Below are 23,385 nucleotides of genomic sequence, written 5' to 3' on the forward strand. Positions count from 1 at the left end.
TTTTCAGACTTCCCAGCATTTCACATAATTTTGCCTTCGCGTTATACCCCAGTAGATCTGGAGTGCGGTTGCCACACAAATATTATGTCAGTTTGAAGATTTTGACATTCAAATCTTCAAATGCCCTTCTGTAAATTACCCACAATACATTGCTGGAGTTATTCCAAGCCATTACATTAGGCAGGTCTACGGACAAATATACAGTGGTTGATCGATAAAACACATTTCTACTAGCAACCCATAAGTAAAATTAATTAAGCACTTATTCCCCATTCCCAAGAGAGTGGTCATTTATTTTTATTCCTCTCTTTTTTTATTTTTCACCCCCTTGGATAATTGTGGTTAAGTTCCATGTCTAGTTACAGACTACAGTGGAAGGGTAAGTGTTAAGCAGGGGGGTCAAGTTTTGGTTGGTTAGCATGTTCTGTTACTGTTTACATGGTAATGCATTGTTTTTTTTACTTAGAAAATGTATGAATTTGCCAGTATTTTACAGTAAAATTTTATAAATGTGATGTTAAACCATTTACAGTTTTTCCACTGAAAAGCATTTCTCAAAATATCATTTTTGTGTTCTGTAAAGCAAGAAAATCATCATTTGGTTAGAACCAAATCAGAGTGAGCAAATGAGGTAAATTTTCCCTGTCTGCTTCCTTTGACATCAAAGCCCAGGATAGTCACTAGTGCTGCCATCAGCTAATCAAACGTCATTTTCATGCAGAGTGATTAATCGCATGGCATTCACGGCTCAGGTGATGGACTCAACTCAGTGCTCGGAACTTAGCTCCCATGCCAAAGATGGCACTAGCATTTGGAAACGGCACTGGAAATATGCTTGTGCCTTTATTCATATCAACTATCTCCTGTTGAAAGGCAAGTGGATGTTTTTGGAGGGCCTGATCTCTCTCCAGCCAGGAATTTAAATCAAAATGTACAAACATCTATGCAGGAAACTACCAATGACAGGGTGTTTTTGCAAAGAGATTGAAGGTATCCGGAAGGAGCTGGTCTTCTCTTCTCTCTGTATTTAAACAGGTGTACATGTTCTGCCAGGTCTACAATGAGGCTGCTCCTGGATTCCAAAGTGGACCATGGGATAAACTCCTGAGAGTAATACCTCTCCTTGGACGGGTCATATAGCTGTCAGGAGAGGGTCTGTGCTCACATAAGGTACCGCCCATTAAAATGCTAATGTGCAGATGGAGATAAAATAGAGGGGAAATAAAAACACCCCACCTCAGCGCTGTGTCTGCAGTGTTACGCACACTGACACACACTCACACATACAGGTCTTCTCCTCTCCCTCCTCCTGAAATAATTCAATCAGGGGATTGAATGGATGAGATCTCTTACCCTCTCCATTTCCTGAAGCACTTGATCAGATTAATTGATTGCCCCCCCCCCCCCCCCTCCCCAGTCAGCAGCAACAGAATCAAGTTTACATTGATGTTTTCTATGAAATGCTTCTTCAATTTTACACCCATGTCAAAATTCAGAGCAAAAAAAATAAATTACAACATAGGAACAGAAAAGTAGAACACAGAAAGACTCGGAATAACTGATAAAGGTGAAGGATGACATGGATGGATGGAGAACTTGTACTTGTACTTGTACTTATTCAATCAGTTTAATGAATCAATCACTGTCGGAATCAATTCTTGACTTGTTCACTGAGCCACAAGTCATCAACAACACTAACAAAAGAAAGCAGGCTACTAAAAGATTAAATAATATAATCATTAAGGAGCCAGAAGTGAAAAACAGAATCATAAACAGAATCATTCAATTCTTTACAGGCTTGTTCACACCAATACAATTGTTCAGCACGAATATTTCAATGCAAACATTAGTGGCTGGCAAGTGTTTTTTGCAGTTTAATGGAAAAGAAAGATTAGAACACCTCTGTTTAAAAAATCTGTTGCATTAACAGCATGCAAATGTTTGTGTGGGTCTAAACAGATACATTAACAGCCGTTAATTCATATTTAAAATGTTCATCGCACCAAATTTTCACACTGAGTATTCAACAATCCTTACAGCTAGTTCACATTGCCCCAAAAATCAGTTTTTAACTCAACCTGTTTAATCAGTGTTTGTTGGGTCTTGGAAAGCTTGAGCACTCCGGTGTAATTTCCCAAAAATTCTGACGCAATCTGACGTCATTGCTTATCGTTGCCATTGCGATGATGTAACGGTCAACTCCGTAGAACCAAATGAACAGAAGAAACAGACTTTTCAACTGCAATTAATCACGATTTTTGTAAACGCAATAAAGCATGTTTTAAGGATAGAAAAAATATGTGCTGTGTATTTAGCGTTAAATAATAAAATGTGAACAATGCATGCAGAAAGATAAATTTGTTGGGGATCTGCCACATCCTCATTCCTATCAGTGACCACGACATCAGATATCTCTCTCTCTCTCTCTCTCTCTCTCTCTCTCTCTCTCTCTCTCTCTCTCTCTCTCTCGATGGAGATCCCTTGAAATCACTTTGGAGCACCATAAAATTGATGGACTGTTCTGATAGCAGCAGGACCATGTGCAAGACATGCACAAACACAAAGAGAGAGAAAAAGAGTGAGAGAGAACGAGAGAGACTCCTGCTTACTCTTATCAGTCTACTGCACATGTTCCTAACACACCACATGTCAAAGCTTTAACTGCGGAGACAGCACGAGTGAGAATGGTGAGGACTCGTAGAAAGAAACTAAAAATATCAGTTCTCTACTTCACATCTCTGTGCATTCAAATGCTGTCCTTGACATTAAACAGCAGTGTCTGTTCTCATACATCAACACACCGCCACCCTGAATACACACACCTGAATGCTCACACATGAGCAAAAGTTTCAAACTCAGTGTTTAAAGATGCAAACGCACACAGTAACGCACGAAAGGGCCTTCTTCTAAAGGACCATGTTTACCATGAAGTAGAAAGACAGGGAGGTATGGAGAAAAAGTAAAAGGAGAAACACTTTGAAACGCCTGCAGGAATGCACTGCTGCTCCCTGCTGCACAGAGAGGGGGATACACACTCAGAAGAGGAGACAAGACGAGGTGAGATAAAAAGAGACATGGATATAGATTAAAAGATATTGATTTAAATGTAAGGAAACCTCATCGTTGATCATCCCTGGTGTAAATAAGGGGTCAATGACAAAGAAAAGAAAAAAAAAATTAAAAATAGTTTAAAATATTACATTTTTCTAATTCTTACAGAAGCACTCTTTGTTGTTTGCAAAAAAAGTTTTATACATTTTTCAATTAAAGTTTAAATGTAATAACTCTAAATGCCATGTGGTAAAACCATCAAATAAAAGGTTAAATTATCTGATATTTTAAGAAACTTTTTGACCTTGACATGAATGTGCAGTAAGGTACATAATATCATACTGCAGTAACGTCACCAAAAGCACATATTTCCTATGAGCCTAGGTAGATTAAATCACATGACTTTGATTTTGTTGACAACTGTTTTTTTTTTTTTTATATATATAATATTAAGCAGAGAAGCAATTTAGTTTAAATAGTTTTCTTATAAGAAACAATAATACAATTACATCAAAGTACTTCCATTTTTTGTTAAGATTTTTTTTTTTCTTCTTTATTACGATATCAGGACATTTGTACCACCCTTTTATTTCATGCTCCCATAAAAATAGCAAACATAGCAAACTGAATTTTAATTCAGGGGGAAAAATGCTTAAAAATTTAGGGTATTCTAATGTATCCAAAATTCCAATGAATCTAAAAATTGCACTTTAGATATTTTTAATAAATGAATAGATCCAGGGTGTCATATCATTGATCCAATGACAGATCTGCATGATTAAACCACCTGGACAAAATAAAGACTCTATTACAGCTTTCTCTCCCTCTCTTTTAGAAGGATTGATCTGGTCACCGTATCTTGAACTATTACCCCAAGGGTTCCTCTGTGCTTATACAGCTGTGCCCACATACTTCATGTAATAAATTGGCCTTTCATATACACAAGCACTACTTCCACTTACATCTAACATACACCTAATGAAACACTTAGAAATGGTCTCAACCCCAGCATGACCTCTAACTGACCTGGTACCGCATATATTACAGGGGTCGCTGAGGGCACGGTTTTTCTCACGCATACGTGTATCATATTTACAGAGTGAAGGTGTGTAAATACTGCGTGTGAAAAGCAGAATCAAATCAACAGCGGCATGAGAAGGAAAATCAATAAGCATTACAGATGCATTAGATGTGACAGCTACAATTTCATACACCGCTTCCTGTCGGCTCCCAGCAATTTCATAACAACACAAAGAAAAAGAGACATTTTTTCAAAAGCGTAGGAAAATTTGTTTTCAAATTTGCTTTTAATAATTCATGCCGAGGCTTTCAGAGTTTTTCCAACCAGGAAAAAAAGAGAAATACTCATGAAGGAGAGAGAGGTGAGCATGTGTTTATTGCAAGTTGTGCTTGTCAGGCACTGTACTGATTAACACTGATAAAACTACTGCCGACCTTCATGAAATAAACACTATGTCTAACCTGCAGACACACACAGAGACTCGTGACAGTCTGCTATTAGGTTAGCTGTACGCAACTGTAGTGCAGAGGGGACAATGAGCATCACTCTGATTGATCAGAGCTCTTTCTCTTTTCAAAGCATACTCACTCTCTCTCTCTCTCTCACTCACACACACACACACAGACAAAAACACACTTTTGTGTTTTCTATCAAGATTACTATTTAGTATCAAGTACAGTACTGTGCAAAAGTCTTAGGCCACTAGTATTTTCACCAGCTAAAAAAAATTTATAAAGTCATATATTTCTATCTTTTGGTGTAGAGAAATATCAGTTTACACCATTACCATCACCATCATCTCCGAAATGCTTCAAGAAATCTAACCTGCAAAGCTGCCTGAAAAACTATGTACAGGTGTACCTAGGGCAAAAGCTGCAAATGTTCTACTTCAGAAAATTGGTATCTAAATGACAAGAAAAGAAATCAACTACGGTTCGTTTTGTATGTGAACAGCTATATCTGCAAGTGATGTGCAAGGAAAGCTAATAAATATATTGCACTGCAAAGACAACAGAGCAAAAGTTGTTTTTAAATACCTTCCATGCGATGCGGTTGCCTTTAGAGTCATGTTCCAGTGCAATGGGAAAGTCTCCACGCTCGTAGAACTTACGGAAGGCTGTGGGTTTAGCTGGCCTCTCTCTGAAAGCCCCTGCAGCTGGAGGGCCCACCACCTACAGGACACACAGAGAGAGAAAGCCTGTTAGATGCTGTGTCATCAGAGTGAATGGCAGTCTGAAAACCATTACAGAAAATTAAATGGTTTTGATCCTCTTTCATCCCAATGTAAATCTGCTCTCTGTCTGATGTCAGAGGAAGCATCTCTCTGCTTTATAGCGACACGCTACAAACCATCAAATATTCACAATGTCTGCCATATATAATTCAAGTATAGCAGTTCATATTAGCAGTATAAATAAACTGGTGCATTCGCCACAACATACAAGATTGTGACAAGCTAAAGAAAATGAAATGAGAGTTGTTTATTCGGGAACACAGTTGAACTCGTGAAGGCCCCTGCAGTGAGAAGGTGGCAGCCTGGGGCTTTGCTCCAGGCTTTGGCATTAAACTCTGACTTCATCTGAATAAAATCATGAAGAGAGTCACCCAGTGATGCTGTTTTGCTTAATTGCTATGGTTGTTCAAATTTAAATTAATGCATAAAGCTAATGGTTAACAAACAACTATGCTAATGTGTTTATATGAGAAACATGCTCTTGGCACATTAATATATCTCGAAATGCTTTACATATCTACTCTGTGGTCACAACAAAGTTTATTTGCAGGAATGAATCAGTGTCTGTATGAAGTATAGGAGTTGGCCCTACTATCCTGAATTTGTGGTTGACATAGTCTTGTTATAAACATGAATTATGGACACTAACTGTTTAACTAATTTGGTGTTAGCTGATTTTGAGCTCACTGAATCAGTGAGTTGAAGTTGAAAATGAATCGAGTCCAATATGTAAACAATTACTGTATACCCACAAGCAAAAATAAAAGACACTTTCAAACCAAGCAGCCTTCTGTCAGTCAACATGGCAAATGTGTTGCACAATCTGCATAAGAAAATCTTTTTCTCACATAAAATTTCAAAAAGCGTGGAATCCTATTGAAATGAGTACATTTCACCCACAAAAAATTTGATGAACAACAGAAAACATGACTGTGTATTTAGCGGCCATTAACACAGAATGGGGGGTGGGGGGGTTCCATTCAACTACCCAGTGTCTCACGTTTTAGCATCAAAACTCATTCTGTGTGAATAGCTCTTTAAACTGCTCTGATCAAACCGAAACTGAAACTGATCAAGCAAAAAGATCAGATTGAAAAGATCTCAAAAAAATTATTCATTTACTTCTCTCAGAAACTTTCATGAATATTCCAAGAACAATTAGGGATGTTGTCACCATTTTTCAACAAATAATGACTTTGATCTTTTTCTCTCACAAAGCTTTTGTATGACTTCAGAAGACTGAATAATGACTGGAATAATGACTATTCATTTTTGGGCAGAGTTTTCTGAAAATTCATATTCAATAGCTTCAAAGAGGTCTATGATAAGATTCAATCTGGTACACAATGCTTACTAGTTCAATAATTTATTTACATGGCAGCACAATCTTAACAGATAACATTCAGCCTGTGATGGACGGGCAGAAAGTAAATGTTCTCCACACAGTGATGGTCAAGTGAGCACTTCCTGTGAGTGAAGGAAGATGATGACAGCAGAGTCCATTCTATCTGCCGTTAAACCGAGAACACACACAATCTAGGGAATGAGTTGTGAGTCCTCAGCCATCTCTTTCTATGAAAGCTGTGTTTCAATCACTGGAAACCGCTCTACCTCAGAGAGAGAGCAGCTCATTAATCCTCAGGCTGACTTCGCATTGGAGATGGTGTAATTCCATGAAGGTGATCAATCACCTGCCCAAGCTGAGGCCACATCTCTCTCGCTCTCTCTGGGCTCCTAAACTGCTTCTGAGAGCCTCTGATGGATGCTTGGTGAGGGGCTGCTGCTCTCCACTCTTGCAGGTGAAATCCGCATTAACATTTCCACTGCTCTCTCTCGCCTCCTACTCTCACAGGACACACTCCCCTGACAATATCATTCAATTTCTGATAATGTATGTGCGTGTGGCTGGTGACTCACCAGGTTTAGAAGAAAAAAACAGAGGCTGCTCTGATAAGGTCAGACTTCACACAACCGCTGCAGGCAACTAAATTACCTCCCTTTATTCATGGAGCATTCACCTCCACACTCCGCACACATACTCACCGATCCACCCACTAATACACATACACGCACAACCTAAAGGGAAGGTCCCTTAGAAAAGTCACCCAGCACCAAACTATCAGAGGATGTGATGGTTCATCTATCTCCCTATCTATCTCCCTACCTATCTATCTATCTATCTATCTATCTATCTATCTATCTATCTATCTATCTATATCTATCTATCTATCTATCTATCTGAAATGAGTGGTACAATTCAATGTAGATGCAAATGGGGAAATATGAGCATAAGCTGTTCGATATGGTATCAATGGCCATAAAACCATAGAGGCTTTTCTCTCATTTTGCAACTACATAATGTTCCAAATTATATAAGACAGATGGACATTATATAACATTTACACTGGAAGTGTGAGAATTTAAATGAGAACAACAGCCTTCTGTGATGGTGATAAAACTCTGAAATAACACCAATGTCTGGTTTATTTGAATAGGACGCCTGATTTCGACTATCTTCAGTGACATGCTAAACACACTTCTGTTCTGTTCTGTTTTTTAAAGAAATTCATACTTTTATTCAGCAATGTTATACGCATGTTACAAAAATCTTATTTTTTTAAACTTTCTTTCTATTTATTAAAAAAAAAACTGGAAGAAAAATGTACAACAGTTTCTACAAAAATATTAAGCAGCACAGCTATATTCAACATTGTTAATAATAAGCATATCCGTATGATTTCTGAAGGATTGTGAGACACTGAAGACTGGAGTAATGGCTGCAGAAAATTCAGCTTTCCCATCACAGAAATAAATTACACTTGGTATTAGTATTTCATAATATTATTATTTTTTACAATATTTTTGATCAAATAAATGCAGTGTTGGTGAAAGCATTTTATGGTTTCAAAACCATAAAATCATACTCACCCCAAAATTTTAAAGGGTAGTGTAGTTTTAAAATACATTTACATTTATTCATTGAGCAGATTAATGAAATATAATAGATTTACATATGTTGTTGTTAAACAAATACAGCAATTTAGAATAGATGTGCTCTAATGGCATTTAGCCTATTAATTATCGAATTTGTGCAAGCCAAATCTGACATTTTAGATATTCTTCTCTCCTCGTCTTTACTTTTCTGGGGAGAGTAAGAAATATGCAAATATGAATTTTTTTTGCCATCAGGGGAACCTGAGCCTAAAGTCGTGTTTTGAGCTTGATTTAACAGTCCTCCCCGCCGGTAGCCTGCTGAATGCTAGTGAGTGTGTTGCCCGTGTGAGGAGACAGAGCTCAACTGAGTCACTCCTGATTCTGATGAAAAATGACAACATGCGGGCAAAGACGCCAACGCTCACTGTGGAGAACAAAAAAGAACGAGGGATGAAACAAACATTGGGTTAAATTATGAAAATTAGTCAAAGATAACAAGCTTGAAAATGGTCACACAATGCTGATTTTCTTCAGACTGTAACTAACTCTTGCACAAAACCTAAATAAATTAATTTTGACTTCAGCTTGGCAGCATACTGTACAATAAAGCAACCAGCTTTCGGTCTTAATATAGCTGATCATACATAAAGATCACAAACATTTCCGCAGGTCTAGAAAAACACAAATACAAGAAAGCAAAGTCATAGTAAAAATATCCTCTTTCAACCACCCTCATCTGCATTTTTTAGCTTTCCTAGTAAAACTCTCCTCCATAATCTTATAATCCTATAAGCATCGTCTTCACTCAGTGAAGGCACAAATATTCGCAGAAAATTAACATGCAGTTTTAATCTAAACCTGGATGAGCAATGTGCTGTAGGAAAAGCGCTAAAACATTTTCATAATACATCTGTCATTCCAATTTGTACCAGAATGAGTCTTTTCTGTCCATACGTTTACCACACTGTACACTGGCACGAGAATTTAACAAAGGTTCGAGGCAAAAATGCCACTGCAAGTGATAATATTGTTCCAGATATTTCAAATGTAGGAGCAAAATGTAAAAAGAAAATATATATTTAATATTTTTTATAATATGCTATTATAGGTCTTTTCTATTCTGTCTTGTTATATTATGCCTCTGAACACACCACAGTGATCTGTAGCAGATGATACTAACGCCAGCCTATATGAATAAAGCAGCTGACATAACTAAAAGCCAAAGAATGTCTTATATGGTTAGAATTAGAAATAATTCCAGGAGGCCAATATTTCTACTTAATAAAAAAAAAATATTTCTAACACACTGTACACTTAACTATACGTGCATTATGGGTAATGTGGAAACCTCATACAGCTGCTACACATTCAGTCAATGAAAATCTGTCTTCTGCTGTGTTACTTTGCAAATGATTGTAGTAGTGAACACTCTAAATGAATTAGAGGCGGACATTATTGTGTTTCTCATGCTACAAGCAGTGCTGGTATTTGGATAAATAAGGTTTGTAGCTCTTTGTGTTCTGCGCACACACACATCTGGTCACCGGTGCAGACTTTTTTGCTGAGCCAGCTCAATGAATCAAGCACATTGATCAGTCTTGCCACACTTTACATTTACTGCCATGATCAGTAATCAGACCTGCACCTATTCAGGACTGTGCAGACCAATTTAACAGCACTCTAAAGAATAACACCTATGATCGTGAACCATCAGACACATTCCATCAGCACATTCACTGCAATCTACAAAGGCATCTGGACACCTTTAAGAGTGTGTATCCTTGCAGATGTGTGTAAGCCGAGAGACTTTTTGACTGTTGGTCAGCAGTTCTGTTCAGATTGTTGGTGCATTATGTGCTGTCAAGAAGCAGACTTGGAGATGCTATGCTGCCAACGTAGACGTTTTTAATTAGAAAATTAGAGTTATAATTATTCATATTTCCTGTTATGCTTCTAGCGCCTTTGGAAGAAAATGTTCTTATATTGGAACACCATTAAATTATCGAACCAGAGATGCGTTCATCATCACAATAAGCTCATAATGTTCGTCATCTTCAGCAGAGATGACAAGATACTGCGCTGACAAACACTGAGGCAATATCCCACTGCTGATTTCAAGTTTAACAGCCACCACAAGTTTCATCAGGTGACAAAAAAGAAACCATTTGATTATGCATGTATGAATTTAGGTGCTACGTTCACACAAAAATAAAACAGCTGGCACATTTTTCACAGACACACACACACACACACACACCTGGAACCTCTTGCTGAGATCCAGGGCATATCTAAAAGCAACTGAGTAGGATTTCATCTACATTCTCTGAACCCAATTAAAAATAATAAACAAAAAAGATAGAAAGGAAGATTATATTCTTTAGACAACTGTTTCAAGTCATTAAAAAATGAGCTAGAGCAATTCTGGTCATTATTTCATTTAGCTATCTAAATACTCTATTGTTAATTCCATTGAACTGCTGATCTGTGGTTTTTGCTTGAGCAATCAGAACAATTAATTGCCGAGGACCAACACCTCTGAAAGCCTAATCATCAAATCTACTGTATCTGTAATTGTTTTAGAGCTATCCTTTGTGATTAACACATCAGGGGTGTTTTCTCAGGAGACAATGGAAGCAGAGCAAAAAAATAAAAAAACCTGAATGACAAAATAATATTGACTGTAGCAAAAAAAAAAAAAAAAAAAAAAAAAGAAAGAAAAAAAGAACAAATACGATACAAAACATGTTTCATACATCAGAATTCTCTAAAGTAACACTAAAGTTTACTTTTAAACTTTTAAAGTTTACATTTACTCACCATCATGTCATTCCAAACCTGCATAAGTTTCTTTCTTTTGTTTAACACAAAGAAGATATTTTGAAGAACCAAACAGTTGTTGGTCGTCACTGACTTCCATAGTAGAGAAAGAAATACTATGGAAGTCAACTGTTTGATTACCAGCTTTCTTCAAAATATCTTCTTTTATGTTCAGCAAAAGAACGAAACTCATACAGGTTTGTAATGACATGAGGGTGAGTAAATGATAACAATTTTCATTTTGGGGTGAATTATCCCTTTAAGAGAGTTTGCAACAGAAGCCTTGCCTACTCTGGAAAAAAAATCACAATTCCTAATCAAAGTAGACAATATTAGAGAAGAGGGACATTCTCTTAGAAATATACACAAAGACTGCTCTTCAAGAAGAGAAAGTCTGCACTGCAGTGTTCAAAGTCTGAAAGATAAAACATGTTAAAAGATTCAAAGAAACAAAAACATTTAGTGAAAGGTAAGAAAAAAAAAAAAAAAACATTTATAAAACATTTAAAAAAAAAAAGAGATTAAGCAATAAAAGAAGTTTCAAAATGTGGCAGCAAAGAAGCCACATTGGAGGTTTTATATGCAAAGATTATATATGCAAAAAAAAAATCTCAAAGGTTGATGGTTGAAGCTCACATTACTTATTTTTAAAAAGTCGTGACGTATTGTCAAGTATGGTGACCCATACTCGAAATTAGTGCTCTGCGTTTAACCCATCCAAGTGCACACACACAGCAGTGAGTAGTGAGCAAATGCACACACACACACACACACACACACACACACACCCGGAGCATTGGGCAGCCATTTATGCTGCGGCGCCCGGGGAGCAGTTGGGGGTTCGGTGCCTTGCTCAAGGGCACCTCAGTCGTGGTATTGAGGGTGGAGAGAGCGCTGTACATTCACTCCCCCCACCTACAATCCCTGCCGGCCCGAGACTCGAACCCGCAACCTTTCGATTACGAGTCCAATTCTCTAACCATTAGGCCACGACTTCCCACGACTTCCCTTATATTTATTTTATTTAATTTAGAACAAATATTAATTAGAAATCCCACACAATTCTCAAGTTAGCATAATCACATAAATATTCAGTGAATGTACAAGTTTCTCCACAAGGACTGTCCCTGTAATAAGTGTACAGTAAGTCCATTTGAATGAAATTGTCTGTGACAAGCATCAGCTAAAGAAAGGAAACAGGTTTATTTGGAGTAATCACAATGGATCCTTTTGTTATTTATTTGTTTAACCAGTCTCTTCTTTAGCTGATCCAATTCACTTAGGACTCCCAATAGCCCACCCTTCCCAAAAGGTCAGGTCAACATAATGGCGATGTACTTCTTATAGATTTTTAAAGAAGAATGTCAGAGAAAGGACATTGTGCAGCATATTGGCATGATGTGAGTTTTCTAGAGTGTATTGATTTCCTCCCAGCCATGTTTCCTCATGTGCTAACAGCATGTGGGTGGTCACAAGGCCTTGAGAGATAACGGTCCATGACACCTGGATCATCCTATGGCTGTGACCCTGAACCAGATTCAAGGGCACTCTCTGTCGTACTGTCATCTTGAATCAAGTTCACCGTCTGCTAAATCCTCACATATCAATCTTCAGGCTTCAACAGGCTCATCTCACTCAAACTCTGCATTTCCTTTTGCTCATGATTGTTTTATTAGTTTTTCCACTCGTTGGTCTACTTCCAATTTTTCTCCCTCCAGGATCCTATTTGCTTTTGAACCAAAAACAAATCGGTTTGATTTATTTTTTTCAACGTAGAATTTATTTTCTAATTTTTAGCCTGAAAAGGTGATATTGACGTTTTCCCTTCTTGCCAAACAGTTGTAAGTCGTCTTATCTCCAGAGCGGCTAGCATATGTTACGTATTGATTGTCTTTTGTCTGCCACGCGCTAACCACTATTGACAAACACATCCAATCATACTTTCCTAAGCCTGCTGTCCATAAAGACACAGAATCGAACCCCAATCATGGGTCACAGATGCTATCTAACAGCTTTATCTGAGTCGTGCTCTAACTCTTACTATTTCCTTTCTATACCACTGTCACTCATATCAGCGTCATCTTGGGCATCGCCATCACTCTCACTGAGACAGCAAACCTGTTGAAAACTTACACTTATCTGTGATTGTAATTTTACTCATACAAAGCCTATTATATTAGAAGGCAGTTAGAAGGCAGACACTATGTATGTTCAGCAGCACACGCTGTTTCTGCTATTATAAAAAAAGGCACCACGAATGTATCATGAAACAAGGAGAACAAGAGGAGAACAATGATGGACAGCAAGGTTTTTACTGAATAATGACTTAGTCGTGTGACGTACATCAGAGTTAAATAGATTACGGAAAAAGCACATATCAGCTATTACATCCTGAAAAATATGTTTAAATATAACCTACATGGCATTTTAACAGAGAATTTAATTTAAAGAGGCAACGTCTTCCAGAGTGTCACTTTTTTTTCAACACCACAGAAAAGGTCACAGAGAGCCCGAGATTGACATCCGCAAACATTCTTCTGAGTTCTGCCCATTATCCATTCATCTTTAAAGCAGCTTTTCATAACAAGGCGCTTTTGGAGATAAACTATAAAGCGCAAAATAATCCACAGCTATCTAATTTTAAAGTAAGAAAGTATTTAGAAGTTAGCTTGCATATGGAGCCTCTAAAGTACTAATCCACAGTTTCATGTTGCTGTTTGAAATGTGAACTGCACAAGAAAAGTGACCAGGGAAAGGGGAGAAATGTGAAAAATTAAGCAGGCAATAACATTTCCAGATGCTATGTGTTCAGTCAAGGGCCTTCAGAGCAGAGAGAGTGTTTGATCAATAGACCATCAGTGCAGAGATGCAGCCCTGCGACTGACATCCACATTTCTCCATCAGACTTGACAAGCGGATGGATGGAATGGAAGCGGATGGATGGAAGGACGGACAGATGAATAGAGGCAGACAAGTAGATGGATGGATACATCGATGGACACACGAATGGATGGATGGAGACTGACAGCTACATGGATGGATGCATCGATGGACACACGAATGGATGGATGGAGACTGACAGCTACATGGATGGATGCATCGATGGACACACGAATGGATGGATGGAGACAGACAAGTAGATGGATGGATGCATCAATGGACACACGATTGGATGGATGGAGACAGACAAGTAGATGGATGGATGCATCGATGGACACACGAATGGATGGATGGAGACTGACAGCTACATGGATGGATGCATCGATGGACACACGAATGGATGGATGGAGACAGACAAGTAGATGGATGGATGCATCGATGGACACACGAATGGATGGATGGAGACTGACAGCTACATGGATGGATGCATCGATGGACACACGAATGGATGGATGGAGACAGACAGCTACATGGATGGATGCATCGATGGACACACGAATGGATGGATGGAGACTGACAGCTACATGGATGGATGCATCGATGGACACACGAATGGATGGATGGAGACAGACAAGTAGATGGATGGATGCATCAATGGACACACGATTGGATGAATGGAGACAGACAAGTAGATGGATGGATGCATCGATGGACACACGAATGGATGGATGGAGACTGACAGCTACATGGATGGATGCATCAATGGACACACGATTGGATGGATGGAGACAGACAAGTAGATGGATGGATGCATCGATGGACACACGAATGGATGGATGGAGACTGACAGCTACATGGATGGATGCATCGATGGACACACGAATGGATGGATGGAGACAGACAGCTACATGGATGGATGCATCGATGGACACACGAATGGATGGAGACTGACAAGTAGATGGATGGATGCATCGATGGACACACGAATGGATGGATGGAGACTGACAGCTACATGGATGGATGCATCGATGGACACACGAATGGATGAATGGAGACTGACAGCTACATGGATGGATGCATCGATGGACACACGAATGGATGGATGGAGACAGACAGCTACATGGATGGATGCATCGATGGACACACGAATGGATGGATGGAGACTGACAAGTAGATGGATGGATGCATCGATGGACACACGAATGGATGGATGGAGACTGACAGCTACATGGATGGATGCATTGATGGACACACGAATGGATGGATGGACGGACGGACGGACGGATGGATAGACAGATTTACGGATTAACAGACGGATGAACGGATGGATGGATTAACAGACAGACGGGTGGATGGATGGATGGACAGATGTACGGATGAATAGACGGACGGATGGATGGACAGACAGATGTATGGATGAACAAACGGACGGACGGACGGAGGGGAGACAGACAGGGATGTGAATGGATGAATGGATGGTACAGGTACATGGATGGATGGATGGACAGACATCCAGAAGGATGGATGGATGGAGACTGACAAGTAGATGGATGGATGCATCGATGGACACACGAATGGATGGATGGAGACTGACAGCTACATGGATGGATGCATTGATGGACACACGAATGGATGGATGGACGGACGGACGGACGGATGGATAGACAGATTTACGGATTAACAGACGGATGAACGGATGGATGGATGAACAGACAGACGGGTGGATGGATGGATGGACAGATGTACGGATGAATAGACGGACGGATGGATGGACAGACAGATGTATGGATGAACAAACGGACGGACGGACGGAGGGGAGACAGACAGGGATGTGAATGGATGAATGGATGGTACAGGTACATGGATGGATGGATGGACAGACATCCAGAAGGATGGATGGATGAGTGGATGGAGACAGATGGGTAAATGGATGGATGGAAGGAAGGAAGGACTGACAGCTACATGGATGGATGCATCGATGGACACACGAATGGATGGATGGAGACAGACAGCTACATGGATGGATGCATCGATGGACACACGAATGGATGGATGGAGACTGACAAGTAGATGGATGGATGCATCGATGGACACACGAATGGATGGATGGAGACTGACAGCTACATGGATGGATGCATTGATGGACACACGAATGGATGGATGGACGGACGGACGGACGGATGGATAGACAGATTTACGGATTAACAGACGGATGAACGGATGGATGGATGAACAGACAGACGGGTGGATGGATGGATGGATGGACAGATGTACGGATGAACAGACAGATGGGTGGACGGACGGACGGACGGATGGATGGATAGACGGATGTACGGATGAATAGACGGACGGATGGATGGACAGACAGATGTATGGATGAACAAACGGACGGACGGACGGAGGGGAGACAGACAGGGATGTGAATGGATGAATGGATGGTACAGGTACATGGATGGATGGATGGACAGACATCCAGAAGGATGGATGGATGAGTGGATGGAGACAGATGGGTAAATGGATGGATGGAAGGAAGGAAGGACTGATGGATGGATGGGACAGGTACATGGATGGATGGATGGATGGAGATAGACGGTACATGGGTGGATAGATAGGGTGGATAGATAGTACAGGTGGGTGGACGGATGGATGGACAGATGGATGGATGGAGACAAACAGGAACATGGATTAATGGATTGATGGATAGAGACAGAAGGTACATGGATGGATGGAAACAATCAGATAAACAGATGTGAAGTTGAATGAATGAACGAACGAACGAACACACTGGTGCAGAGACACTTATTATGTGACAAAAGGCTTGTCACTGATTGGACCAATAGGAACATCCACTGCTCACTGTAGGCATTTTTACTCTATTTTCTTTCCCTTCCGTCCTCCAGAGATGCCTTTCATACATCACTTCTTAAAGTTGACTGCCCCCTGGCATGGAAAGGGTGATGCGTTTCCCACTCTAAAAGTAGGTGAAGACCTCCATGTGAAAAAATAAAATGGTCTTCCACTCATCCTCTGTGGCAGGATAAATGGGAAAGAAGACGGTGATGCAAGGCCTTGTATTGATTCAGTTTCTATGGCCACAAATACCTGGCAGCATAATAAGCCTGTGTGCTTCCAGATTCACAGCTTTTAAGGCATCAAATGGCCTTGCTGTTATCAGCAAATCATGCTGCTCACCACACAGACTGGCTATACATCAGCAACCACAGGAAAGGACCAGAGAGAGGTAGATATTAATAGTTTTAGAGGCAGATCTCAGGCCAGTGGTGTGTGCTGAAGCGATGCTAAATGTCCAGGAATGTAAGTAGCTGAGTTATGGATGGCGCTTGATGGGGGCTTTGTTTATGACCCGCACAAAGTAATGAAGTAGCTGTCTGTGTCCGAGAGTGAAGGTAGCTGCCTTGCTTCCCAGTCAGCCAATGACATTACATGCAGAATTTTTATAAGAAAGAAGTTTCAGACAGGCGTCCAAGATATAATCATGTCTAATGATCTAGAGAGCTTAAAAGGTAGTGAAGCAAGTATCTACTGGCTATAATGCTTATTTCTCAGTAGAAATTAACATGAAATAAAAAAAAAAAAAAAAACAATAAATAAAACATTCATGTGTTTAATTTTACACATCATACTGGGACAAAAAAGTAACAGTATTAAGTTTAATAGTATTTGGTAGCCTGATGTTAACAAAAAAAAAGATATGGGAAGTATGTTTTTTCTCTTTGATAAGCCCATTTTTTATCTTTAATTATGTTTGATTATATGGCTAGCTGCACTTTATAATTTGCATAGTAACACTTTAGAATAGGAAACACTTATTCCCCCGGTTTCACAGACAAGGTTTAAACCTAATCCTAGACTAAAATGTAAATCTGAGCTGTTTCAACTGAACGAAACCTGCACTGATGATCTTAAAATATATCAGTGCCTTTGTTTTGTCTCAAAATGCACACCAGTAATGTTTTTTTTTTCTAAGCACATTTATAAAAATGACTTAAATGTCCTAATTGAACCATGGCCTAATCCTGGCGTAGTCTAAACCATGTCTGTGAAACCGGGCCCTACACTATTAACCACAACTTTTCCCTCAATAAATTCCTAATTTGCTGATTATTAATAGTTAGTAAGGTAGTTGTTAAATTTAGGTATTGGGTAGGATTAGGGATGTAGAATAAGGTCATATAGAATAAGGCATTAATATGTGCATAATTACTACTAATAAATGGCTAATATTCTAGTAATATGCATGCTAATAAGCAACTAGTTAAGAGACCCTAAAATAAAGTGTTACTATTTGCATTTAGCACTGTTTTAGCCTTCTGTCTGCAACCCTATAAAGTAGATAAAGTTTCAAAGGGGAGAGCAGAAACAAAAAGCAGGTCAAAAGCTTAGGCCGCCTTTCGGATCTCCTGACTGCAGCTATATCCCTCTCATTCTATCAGAACATACCTGTGACCAAATTTTGGGTCATGACCCACCAGTTGAGAACCACTCCACTAGATGTAACAAACAAGGCTCTTGAAATAAATGTAGGCTATGCTTGTAAATTCATACTCTCCTCTTTGAGACCTACAGAACTTAACACACTCTTGACAGTACAGCCTTCCAGAATGCACAAATATCAAAAAGCACTCCTCTACCAAACCCTCCCGTTCACAACAAGCATCAAAGTAAACACTCCCTGGCAGTGTCAGTCATTACTTTACACAGCGAACGGACATAAAAAAAAAAAAAATGAAGGAGAATACAGAATGACATGAAAAAATATTCCAGTCTGCCTGCCTCTGTCTCTTTCTCTTTCTGGTGCAATCACTAACAGTAATGAAAGACATCGTCTAATCGGTAAGACAGGACTTGAAGATAAACTGGGGGTGGTGATGGCGCAGTGGATAAGACACATGCCTTTGGTGTGAGAGACCCGGGTTCGAATCCACTGTGAGACACCAATGTGTCCATGAGCAAGACACTTAACCCCCTAGTTGCTCCAGAGGCGTGCGACCTCTGACATATATAGCAATTGTATGTCGCTTTGGATAAAAGCGTCAGCTAAATGAATAAATGTAATGTAAACTGCTGATGAGTTTAACAGGAAACGTATGTGTAGATCTTTCTCATTTTTGAAAATCTGTGTGCACACGGAAGCACACGCTGCAGACTGGAAGACACGCTTTGTTGTATAACAAACTTTGCAGAGCTTTTCTCTGCATTGCTTTTCTAAGCAGAGGGAGAGGTATAGGAGATATTAAACATCTCCAGTGTTGAGCTTGCCATCAGAGAAAGAATGTGACTGTTGGATAAATCAGCCTCTGACTCTACTACTCTTACTCACATAATGAGCAGCACACCTCTAAATGTTTAATGCAACCATCAGGATATGTGGGCTGCTGTGTCAATATGCTGTGGATTAGCAGCTTTGAAAGTAGGACGTGTCGATTTGTAGATGACGATAATCTCCGCTCTATTAACAGACAGCAAGTTATTCCTGCCATGTGCCACATTCGGCAAACAGAGCTGGTGCAATCAGCCATCCAATTTCAACCGATTTATAATCTAGAATCTTTGTTAAAGAAATCACAGTGCAGTGGGATGGTTTGCCCAAGGATGAAAATTCTGTCATCATTTAGGGGCCATTCACACAAAATGCGTTTTTGTGTTTAAAAACGTGACACCCAGGGAAGTGGAATGAATGTACCATGTTTTTATAAGTGTCAGAAACAGAATTTAGCACATTTACATGGAAAAACAATAGTTCTGTGCAAATGGCCTCTTACTCACCCTCATGCTCCAAATCCAAAACCAATATCATCTTGTTCCATGGAACACAAAATTACATTTTGAATACTGTAGGCCTGCTGGTCATGTTTTTTGCATGCAATTAAAATTAACGGGGAGCTTTTAAACTGCAAAAAATACATAAAAGCACCATAAAATATCGTAATGCATCCCAAAAATAAAATAGAGAAGCGGAAAATAAATAGTTAAATTCATCATTCATTTCCTCAAAATAGAGCAAATGAGTCCTATTTAATAATTTATTTTATGGTGCTCTTTTGTCTTTTTCGGAGTCTAACAAGCCACTGGTCACTATCTACCTTCGTTGTATCCATTTTTTTCAACGCAAAAGCTATTTCCTGTCAATGTTCAGGTAACAATCAGTCCACTGGAGGCGAGCGTAGTGATAACCCAAGAGCAGTTTATTTATAAAGTGATCCAAAATACAAACATAATCTGAGATTGGACTTGACCATACTTGGCATGGACAAACTAGACTCCCCGACAGCGAGTTACAACTTCAATACAAAACGAGAGACAATGGCAACATGATGGCTACTTATAGCAAACAATACCGGTCACATGACAAGAACCAACCAATGGGAAACAAGACACATGACCTGGACAACCAATTAGAACATGACACATTGAACAAGGGAACCAATAGCATGAAGACATGAGGGCAAGGGAAGCATGACACAAACAGGAACTGAGACTAAACTTCAAAATAAAAGACATGAAAACAAGAACATGAAACAAAACCCAAAACAGACCTTACACTTTGCTTCCCTACAGTCAAACTGATGTGAGTTGATGGCTATAATGAAGAACAGTCATAAATTAACAGACATGCCCTCAACAACACTCAGCATCTCCTGTGAGGGGCCACAGTTTAGATTACAACCTTAATTAGTACATGGGGGAAATTTAGGTCAGTTTAAGCACAGGAGCGAGGGTTTAGCCATGAGTTAAGGAGGGTAATTAATTAGTCACATGCAGATGCTAAACAGGCTCATTAGTGAAGTGACTGTGGGCTAAAGGACTGTGCATTGTGTGTTTGTGCATTTGTTAATAGTTGTGAATATAAAGACGCAGAATAAATGAACACAATCCATGTTGTGAAATAGCTCATTTCATGGTGTGTGGATGTAACAAATGCAGTTTACGTAGGACAAAAAACTGATTGTAAATTATATATAATCTCTTAAATTATTTCTCTAAATCCATCCCTATGCCCTTATGTTTTAAAATGCTCCTCTCAACTACTGCACAGATTTAGTCTAAAATAAGAAAATACTATCTTTCAACAGGGCGATAAGAGCTGCCAGTTTAAACTGATGGGCTTTTATACTTGTTACGGGCATCTAATACATCTTCATCTCTGGCCAACTCGTAGACGCTATCAAGAGACGGGCCCATTTTAGGCAATTATACCGCAGCCTGCACTGATGGGGGTGATGTCGTGGGGCACGATGCGAATGATGGGTAACTGTCAGCTGTGTGGTGAAAAATGAGATCCACATTGTGTTGAAATAAATGTCTAAAGCAAGCAGAAACTCCATTTTGAAGTGACAGCTTGTTTTGTAGAGAGAAAGAAAAAAAGACGGAAGACTGTGCAGTAGTACATCCAGGACAATGCTGCAAATCATCAAGTTAGAAAATATCCACTTTATAGACAAAAAATAAATCAATTAAAAAGTGCATGGGAATGATGCATCTTCATGAATCAATGTTCCCAATGTATGAATCAGTTCATGAAATCACTAATGACCTCTGTTAATAAATGTAACTGAAAAGTTGGGTAACGTCACCCAAAAAAGAAAATTATTTAATTAATTGCCAGCATATAATCAGCATTGTTTACATTCAGAATGTGGCTTTCTCCTGAATGTAAACAATGCTGATTACGTTAATTACGTTAGGGTGAAAGGGCGCACATGTGTCATGGTACTCTCCAAAATAGCAGAAGACGGTAACTCGGGGAGAAGAATTGTTGGATAAATTGTTATTTTTGTTTTCTTTGTGCACAAAAAGTATTCTCGTAGCTTCACAAAATTGAAGTTGAGCCACTGATGTCCACACGGACTGTTTTACTGATGTCCTTGCTACGTTTCTGGAACTGGGAACATTGCAGTTGCATTGCTGTCTATGCAGGGCCAGAGAGCTCTCAGATTTCATAACAAAAATATCTTAATTTGTGTTCCAAAGACAAACGAAGGTCTTATGGGTTTTGGAATGACATGAGAGTTAATTAATGACATAATTTTCATTTTGGGGTGAACTATCCATTTAACACACAGATATAGTCACAGTAATATAAGCAGAAGAACATTAATACAGAACACTAGCACTAAGTTATCCCACAACGAATCGTTCAGTTTGTTTACATGTCTCATATATTTTTCGTTAATTTTCGAAGGATGCACCCTCCAGAAAATACATTTGACGGCTGCATATATGGCTGCTTCTTTTCATAAAAGTAATAACAGTCAACCTTTTTAGTTACATTTTTATAACGGTTAAGTTACTTAAGACTGACTATAGCACGAGCGAATTCGAGCCCGGGCTGTGAAGCACATGGTTGGTTGGACACACTGAACGAAGCGAGCCCTACTTGACTTTACTAAACGAGTCTGAACAAGACTCCGAAAGGTACTCATCTTATTGAGTGAACGAAAATAATGAACAGGCATATCTTATAATAATCGTACTGAACGAACGAAGTATCTCACCATGAAAACTACGTTCACAAGGCAAATGAATGATTCATTAGCAAAAGACATTCACTTGTCACAACCTACTAGCGTAATGATAGTGAACCGAGTTAAAAGAATCGAGCCATTAAGATGAATCAATATCCCCTCAACGTTTGACTCATTTGATGCAGACGCAAAATGATAGATTATCAGTAATAGCCTACTTCGTGCAGGTATTATTTATGGCTTCTGGAAATACTGTGTATTCATCTGTGTTCATTATCAGTATATTTTGGCATTAGTTTAACTTAAAAATCACTTAAAGAAAAACACTTCAAAACAAGAATAACAAATCAACATGCACTCACCACTGAATTCTTCATGGCGGATTTCACCGTAAATCCCTCCGTTTTCAGTTCTCCTTTAGCCAAAGGATGAAATGTTCTCATTTTCGTACACATTGCTAACTAAACACAGTTTCAGCTCAAAAAGAGCAATACAAATTAAAAGACTAAAATTGCACGTTGAATACCTGCTAACTCAATGGCGTCGCATTAGTGCTTGTCTGTTTGTGTTACCAAGGACTCTGTTGAGGACGCAATGCGGTTGCTATGGAGGGTAAAAACAAACCCGGATGTTCATCTTGCTATGGAACAACTCGCGCTCTGCAGAGACTCTGTGAATAAGAAAGCTGTAAGAACTTTGAAAGTTTGTGAATTTTACAATTTATTTATTTGATTTTATATATACGTGTATATATGTATTTCTTTTTCTTCTTCTTTTTTTTAAGTTTAATACTTTCCTGGCAACTGTTTTGTGTTTTGTAATTTGTCTATTTTTTTATTTTCCTTTTTTATTATTATTTTTTTCTTGATAACATGTTGTATGTTATAGTTCTTCGAATAATGTTTTTTTTTAAACTCGCGCTCTGTAGTCGTTTATCAAACGTCATTAAAAAGGAAAGGGAG

The 23,385-nt window shown here is 39.0% G+C and overlaps 1 protein-coding gene across 3 annotated transcripts in view; it reads right to left on the reverse strand.

The window, feature by feature from the left end:
- Positions 1-23,008, reverse strand: part of pacrg (PARK2 co-regulated) — a 94,712-nt gene extending 71,704 nt beyond the window's left edge. Inside the window, exons 1-3 of one of the 3 annotated variants that reach the window (XM_079385766.1) lie at positions 22,950-23,005; positions 22,786-22,838; positions 5,110-5,244 (exon numbers count right to left, since the gene is read on the reverse strand). In XM_079385766.1, coding sequence (XP_079241892.1) covers positions 5,110-5,244; positions 22,786-22,800 — 150 coding nt within the window. In that variant the 5' untranslated portion in view covers positions 22,801-22,838; positions 22,950-23,005. Of the gene's footprint in view, positions 1-5,109; positions 5,245-22,785 lie in introns of all 3 variants that reach the window. The other 2 variants (XM_079385764.1, XM_079385765.1) reach the window with 2 other exon arrangements.
- Between the last annotated feature and the right edge of the window lie 377 nt (positions 23,009-23,385).

The sequence above is a fragment of the Barbus barbus genome (genome assembly GCF_936440315.1).
Source record: "Barbus barbus genome assembly, chromosome: 30".
Classification (NCBI taxonomy): domain Eukaryota; kingdom Metazoa; phylum Chordata; class Actinopteri; order Cypriniformes; family Cyprinidae; genus Barbus; species Barbus barbus.